The sequence below is a fragment of the Fragaria vesca genome, unplaced genomic scaffold, assembly GCF_000184155.1.
Source record: "Fragaria vesca subsp. vesca unplaced genomic scaffold, FraVesHawaii_1.0 scf0513155, whole genome shotgun sequence".
Classification (NCBI taxonomy): Eukaryota; Viridiplantae; Streptophyta; class Magnoliopsida; order Rosales; family Rosaceae; genus Fragaria; species Fragaria vesca.
This window is the reverse complement of record NW_004443447.1, coordinates 1,167,715-1,175,281: the sequence shown is the minus strand read 5'-3', so window position 1 is coordinate 1,175,281 and position 7,567 is coordinate 1,167,715. Positions and strand designations below refer to the sequence as shown.

General features: G+C 43.7%; 1 protein-coding gene and 1 pseudogene across 1 annotated transcript; one reads left to right on the top strand and one right to left on the bottom strand.

The window, feature by feature from the left end:
• The window catches only part of LOC101290721, a 22,690-nt pseudogene extending 19,423 nt beyond the window's left edge, over positions 1–3,267 (bottom strand).
• Positions 3,268–4,770: 1,503 nt separating this feature from the next.
• Positions 4,771–7,216, top strand: LOC101315201 (probable xyloglucan endotransglucosylase/hydrolase protein 23-like). Its single transcript, XM_004309906.1, has 3 exons — positions 4,771–5,093; positions 5,213–5,405; positions 6,816–7,216. The coding sequence occupies exons 1-3, from the start codon at positions 4,821–4,823 to the stop codon at positions 7,214–7,216; spliced, it is 867 nt and encodes a 288-aa protein (XP_004309954.1). The 5' UTR covers positions 4,771–4,820.
• The last annotated feature ends 351 nt before the right edge of the window (positions 7,217–7,567 follow it).

The following is a 7,567-nucleotide window of genomic DNA, read 5'->3' as shown; positions in this document are numbered from 1 at the left end:
AAACCTATGAAATTTTGACAGATAATCTCCTCATCATGCTCTACAACTTTCATGACCAACACATCACCCAATTCCAAGCCTAACTAGGCTAATCGAACGAAAACACTTAAAAGCCTAGAAATTTCAACTCCACATTTCTCCTTACCTAGCTCAAGAGGGAGGGAGCTGCTTGGAGGGGTTGTTGCATGGGAGGAGGGCTACAAAACCGTACCAAGCTTGCCCAGATTGGTGGCCGGAGGAGGAAGTTCCGGCGAAGTGAAGCTTTGGACAGTCGGACCTTTCGGGTGGCACCGCTCTCTCACGGCGGAGCTAGGGCTCCTCTCACCGGTCCAGGGAGGTTGCTGGGTTGGAGGTCGACCGAACGGGACCGGTGTGGCGGCGGTTGGTGGCCGGACGGCGGCGGGAGGACGGCCGGAAAACCGGGCAGCGAGAGGCTCGGGTGCGGGAGGGGTGAGGAGAGAAAATCGGGAGGAAAAAAAGAGTGGGTTTGGGCCTCACACCCCAAACCGGTCCAACCTATATCAACCCAAATTCCAAAAATAAAAACACCCCGAAAAAAATAATACCCGAATAAAAATTACCTTTTACTAGCTAAAATTTACCATTTTTACCGTCGTCGTATTTCCCTCATACTAATAATCCTCCGCACATAATCGTCCCCGAAACCCCTCTAGGGACCAATTAAACTGTTTACTCAATGATCGAGACGGTAAAATTCTTATTATAATCACGCTAGTAAATAAGGTAAAAATATAAGGGTCGGGCTGTGACATCCTTTGTCTCTCCCCAGAGAAAGTGGTGAAGACAATATTCTTAAACCCCTAAGGGAAGGGATATTGTGCCACGCTATTAGGGTAGGGTCACGATAATGCAAGTTAGACTCACCTTTTCCGGTTTGCTCCTTGACTATGCTCGAGATGAGCTGGCGCCAATCAGCTGCCGTTACTGGTGTGGACTCTGCCCCCTAATCGTGGTTGTGCCATGCAGAGAGGCTAGGGGCCTGCATGATGTTCTTAGGGGATGAATTGGAATAAGCTATAACTGGGTCATCTGGTGTCCCGGTCCCCTGATATGGAGAGCTACCAGCGCTCCTTAGCGTGACTCCAGGGCTGTACGGCGGAGGTAGAAGGGGTGGCGTCTTTGACGAACTGGCCTCCAATGTGGATTGGGGAGTCTTCTGAGCCCCGACCTTCGGATTTCCCCTTGGGTGTTCATTAAGTGGAATGTACCTTAAGCCCTCGGTTGCTCCTGTAGTAGAATAGTTTAGGGTAGGATTTTTTGGTGCCTGAGACCGCATCCAATCTTCTACCTGCAGGACCCTTAAGCTCAGATTATCATGCCGTTCTTTGTAGTCTTCAAGCTTTTCTAGGCCATTCTTACTTACGAAGAAGGAAGCGTTCTGTTGTTGTTGTAGCTTGGTGTCGTGTTCGTCAAAACGACGAGTTTGCTCATCCACGGTTGTGCGGGCAAGCTTCAGAGCCTCTATGTTATCAAGCAGATCCTTTCGGATCCGTTGAAGTGATCCTTCGACCAAGGCTTTGTTCTCTGTGCATTGGCCTGCATGATGGCCAAAATCCTCGTTGAGTACGACGAGGTTCTCTTGGTTAGTCTGCCATAGAGGCTTATCTTTCTTGACTTGCTCGGTGAGGGTGTCGACTTTCGAGTTGAGGGAGTCGAACTCTTCCTTCAATTGGCGGGTTGCCTGATCGGTATGAGCCTTTAGGCTCTCAACCATAGCTGCTAGGTGAGCGTCCATCTGGCGGATCTGGTCCTTAGTGGGCGTGCTGGGACCAGAGTTGTTGGCGGGTGTCGGTCCTACCATCGTTGGTTCGTTGAAATCTGGATTCCCGAACCGAGTTAGGACTTCATCCTTGGTGAGCGAGCGACAAGCCGCTGTTGTGAGGTTGGTAACGTGGTGACTTGTGTTTGAGACAAGAAATCGAGGGTTTCCTGTATGGGGATTCGCCTGACTTCCCAATGGTGACAAGAATATTATACTCCCGGTCCCACTGGGCGTGCCAATGATTTGGCCAGGCATCTCAACAGGGTCAGAGTCGGGACTCCGGTGACTCAAAAGTAAAAAACAAGGTTGCGGGGTGTGCCACCTCGCGGACGAGGAAAGAGTGCGCTGCGCTGGACTTCTAATCAAGCGAAATGGGTTTCCGGTGCTACCTCGCGGACGAGGAATTACGAGCAAAACCTCTGGTCACCTGTGAATCGATACTCACTGTTAGAGCGAGCAGAGCAACAATTAGGAAGAAAGGGCGAGTCCAAACGGGCTCTGAGAACCAAGGTGAGATGCACTTAAAACTTTTAGGGTTTCGAGGATGCTCGAAGATTTGTTTGTAGTTTTGTATGATTTGATTATGTGGAGAGACCAGATCCTCAAACTCCCTTATATAGCGACCCGCAAGCTGTTAGCAGAGACATAACCACAAACCCATTCGGACTCAGCAATTAGAATTCCACAAGGATACGACCAGCTCGCGAACCGCGCTATCCATGCGACACGTGTCCAGAACAGACTCCGCCTAGGTCTCTCTCACCACCCCGCGTTATCTTACTGTAGCGTTGTACGCGAACTCGAACACTAAGCGATCTTATCCCGCGAGGTGCTATAATCCCTATCCGACTCTACCTCGCCATGAACTGCAGAATCCTACGCGAACTGAAACAAGGATCCCGCAAGGTATCGAAGTCCTGGTCAAATCCTTACCTCGCGAGCCTCCGAAGCTCGCCACCCTTCATAGGCTTTACAATAAAAAAGGGTCACAGATATTGGCTCAAATGTTATCTAAAACTTATTCCGAGTCATGGACCAAAATATCTACTGGGCTCAAACAGACCCCTCTGATTTTAACTGCACAAGTTAATTAAAGAAACAATATTAAGAACTCGATCTAACTAACTATACTAATTCTCAAAAATAATCTGATACATGCAGGATAGGTTGAAGCAAAGTGACAGAATATAAGATGATGGACATACATAGTAGGCAGTGACGGTGCCAGCAGAGTTTCCTGCAACAAGCTTGAGCTGCATGTCAATCTTGCCGAAGAGATATTCGTTTGTGGATTCAAAACCAGAGACAGAGGCTTTATCGAGGGAGAGAGTAAGAAGTTGACCGTGGTTGAGTATCTTGGCTCGACCGTCGCCCCATGTAATCTTGAAGTCTTGGTTGAAGTTACCAGCAGAGGCAACTATGAAAGAGCTAACTACAAGTAGAGGAATGATCAGCAACACTACTGAAGTAGTGGAAGAAGACATAGCTAGTGACAAGTGTTGGAGATGAAGTGGTAATGAAGAGAGAAGAAGGTGAAGGATGGATGAGTATGAAGTAGAAGAGTAGGTAGCTAGGTATATATAGAGGAGGATGCATGGGCAATTGGGCATATGCTTCAGCTAGCTGGGACTGGGAGGAAGAGTGAAGGGAAGTTTGGAAGGAAGGTTCCGTCAACTTTGCTGTGGACAGTTGTTGGCGGCTTACATAAAAAGTAGTATACTGTTAGCTGTCCAGAATCGCACTACCAAACCACATCCAAACCCCCAAAATGATCATCATCACCAAACGCGCTTTTAAAACATCAATTTATTTGTTCCAAAATTTGATGTGTGCCTTTGTAACTTTTTTAACCTGTTCATGTTTTTCTACACATGATGTTCTGTACGCATCAACACAGAAGAATAGAGTCACGGTCCCTTATTTTATATCCCTCTGTTTTTGCTAGTGCGTGAAGGATCGTTTTCTTATGCATCCTCAGTTATAATGAATAATAGTTAAATAGGACTCTTTCATTAAGGGATTTTTATTGTGGCTTATGTGAGCCAGGTCAATTTTTTTATCATATTTTTCAATCTTAACCCATTTATTTTTATAAAATTTCATCTAAATTAGTGATCATTAAGATGTTCAAAACTGGAATTTGCATGAACGGTTCAGGTTTGGCAGATTCGATCTGTCCATTGATCTAATTAAGCTACTTCGAAACTTTCACGATCACTAATATGGCTCAAAAATTCCAAAAGTGATCTACTAGTATATATAGACTTATAGAGACCTATAAAGTGAACGATCAAGATGTGAAAATGTGATCGACAAGTTAGCCTAATGTCTCGTCTCTCATATAAGTCATAATAACGAAACACTAGTAGAAGAGGTCTGCATAATTAAATACTTCAATATATCAGAAAAACAACATCGTTCCCTCTAAATTTCTTTAGGTATATATTAGGTCACCTAAAAGTCTACTTAATTAGGTTGCTAGTCAGAATCAGTATAAGCATCTACATATTTTGTTAGAATGTTAGATAAGTTCCTAATTAATTGCTCCATTTCCAGCAAAATAAGTTAGCAAAAAAGAGAAAGAAACGCGTGACACTTGGGATCTTTCTGTTTTAAACGAATACATATGCTTGCACTATAGGGTCTTTATTTCTATCTTTAATATGGTGGTGCGCATGCAACATTATCTAACGTTAGACGAAGCTGGCATATAATGTGCTAGCTGGATCACCTGCGTTGATCAATAATAAGTTCTTCAACACGGTCATATATTGCCCTTTACTCTATTCAACCTCGACCCCTCTGAAACTTCCTTTTTTCAATAAAGATGGCTCTTTACGTTCGTGTTCGACAATTACTACCCAAATCTTTACAGCTATCTCCTTCTTTACTTTTCACTGTCAACAGCTGACTGAACCTTCCCGAGTTCTTCCTCATAAGCTCATTCGTGTCCTATAAATACCATCCCATACATGCCAACTTCTCTCATTCATAACCATATCCTTCCATTTCCATAGTCGTACTTACTAATTTTCACATGGCTTCTTCAACTTCAATGATTCTGTTTGTACCATTTCTGCTTGCTAGCTTTGTTATGGTTGCCTCTGCGGGTAACTTCAACCAAGACTTTAAGATTACATGGGGGGACGGTCGAGCAAAGATATTCAACGACGGCCAACTTCTTACTCTCTCCCTCGACAAAGCCTCTGGCTCTGGTTTTGAATCCACAAATGAATATCTCTTTGGCAAGATTGACATGCAGCTCAAGCTTGTCCCCGGAAACTCTGCTGGCACCGTCACTGCCTACTATGTATGTATTCATCTTATATTCTTTCACTTTGCTTCAACCTATCCTGCATGTCTCAGATTCTTTTTGGGAATTAATATGGTCAGAGTGATTCATGACGTTTCCTGAATTAATTTGTGCAGTTAAAATCAGAAGGGTCTACATGGGACGAGATAGACTTTGAGTTCTTGGGAAACCTGAGTGGCAACCCTTACATTCTTCACACCAATGTGTTCAGCCAAGGCAAAGGTAACAGAGAGCAGCAGTTCTATCTCTGGTTCGACCCAACTGTTGATTTCCACACCTATTCCATTCTCTGGAATCCACAGCGCATTTGTGTAAGCACCCGCTAATATCCAAATTTTGTTACAATTAAATGACATTAGTTTCACTACTATTGTTACTACGTTTCTGTAACATATATATATATAAGCACGTTCTGGTGCAGACGTCCCTCTGTTCTCCACCGGACGGTTCTGACGACGGCGCGTCTCCAACCGAGTGGACATCAAAGGCATCCCCGACTACTTTTCCTTCCCGGCGAGATCGATTTGAAGGTCTAGGCAGCAACATCCACCAAAAATTTCACACAAGATCGATCTCGCAGAAAAACTAAAATTCGGCGGACTCGCCGGGAAGGGATAATGGTCGGGGATACCTCTGGTGTCTGCATGGGTGGAGGCGCGCCGTCGTCGAAGCCGTCCGGTGAAGAAAGGAGGGATGTCCGTACTTTAAGCCGAGTGCGAACGTCCATTTCAGAACTTTTCTGTATATATATAGAGGGAGGATCTAAAGAGGACCTCCTTACTTTAAGAATTTAAAGATTTCTATTATTTAACATTAGTAGATGATTTCATTTAACGATCTCAACCGTTGATCCTCTAGATTCATATGCAAGAAACATGTCTACAAAATTTCACGGACGTCCTCTTCTGATCTTGGCTGTATATATATATATATACACAAAATTTCACCGTATATTAGTCTTTTGCAGAAAACCAATGACTGGTTGACACGTTGCGTCGTTCGCACTCTTAATTTCACGGACGTTCTACAAGATTGGCCCATGGATCATCCATATACCGATACTGTCCTAACTTAACCACCTTTAAAGTGTTAGGTTTTAACCATAAAGGGCCTCGGTACAATTAGGAATGATCCACCCACTTATAAGTTATATTTTATTTGTCACTTTTCCAATATGGGATCTCTCCTCTCCAACACTCCCCCTCACGTGTGGGTCTGCACGTGAAACTGATTAACAAACTGAAACTGAACCCGGGCTATATGACAACTGAAAGAATCCCAAACTCCTCATGACAACTGAAAGAACCCCAAACTCCTCATGACAACTGAAAGAACCCCAAACTCGAAAGAACCAAACTAGACTGAATTAACTCCAAACTCAAAAGAATCAAACCAGGGCCATGACCCTTGAAAGAACCAACCCAGGCTCGTGGAGACGCAACTGGAGAGGGATCCGCTCTGATACCATGTCAAACAGCGACAAGCGTGGCCCGTGGATCATCCGTGTACCGATACTGTCCCAACTTAACCACCTTTAAGGTGTTGGGTTTTAACAACAAAGAGTTTTAACCACAAAAGGCCTCGGTACAATTAAGAATGATCCACCCACTTATAAATTATATTTTATTTGTCACTTTTCCAATGTGGGATCTCTCCTCTCCAATAGTGTGTGTATATATATATATATACATTGACCAATTTACTTTGGTCTGTGTTTCAGTTTCTCTGTTGATGGAACCCCCATTAGAGAGTTCAAGAACCAAGAATCAAATGGTGTTCCATTCCCAAACAGCCAAGCAATGAGAATACACTCGAGCCTTTGGAATGCCGACGATTGGGCGACAATGAGTGGACGTGTGAAGACGGAGTGGAATGCAGCTCCTTTCACTGCCTCTTACAGGAATTTCAATGCTGAAGCTTGCATTTGGGCGTCTGGATCATCTTCTTGCGGCTCAAGCAATGCCCCTTCTTCCACTAATGGCGATTGGCTTTCGCAAGAATTGGACAGTACAAGTCAAAAGAAGATGAGTTGGGTGCAGAAAAACTACATGATCTACAATTACTGCACAGATGTCAACAGATTCCCTCAGGGTCTCCCAGTTGAATGCAGCGCTTCATAGAGAGACATATACGAAGTCATCAATCAATTCTTTCCAATTTTACTATTCATTTTGTAGGAGATGCAATTCTTTTATAAATTGGCATATATGGCTCGGTTGTGATTCATGATTTAGCAAGTAGTATACTTTCAACAATTAGACTTTGTCTAGTGAAATTAGCTTGTGTTATGGGAACAACTATTGGACAATAATTTGATTAATTTCCAAAATTACATAGTAGGTTGATCAACTAAGACTTTTTATCCAAAATGGGGAAATAAATTACAAGAAAACAGAGCAGCAGCCCAAACAAATGGAAAGAAAAATTATCAGGAAACAAGATAGAACATGAAGAGAAAAAGTAAAAGAATG

What these genes read in the sequence shown, in the direction of transcription:
- LOC101315201 (XM_004309906.1), top strand. Translation starts at nt 4,821, where the DNA reads ATGGCTTCTTCAACTTCAATGATTCTGTTTGTACCATTTCTGCTTGCT. An exon ending in GCACCGTCACTGCCTACTAT is followed by an intron (nt 5,094 to 5,212) that starts GTATGTATTCAT and finishes TAATTTGTGCAG; the next exon opens with TTAAAATCAGAAGGGTCTAC. An exon ending in CTGGAATCCACAGCGCATTT is followed by an intron (nt 5,406 to 6,815) that starts GTGTAAGCACCC and finishes GTCTGTGTTTCA; the next exon opens with GTTTCTCTGTTGATGGAACC.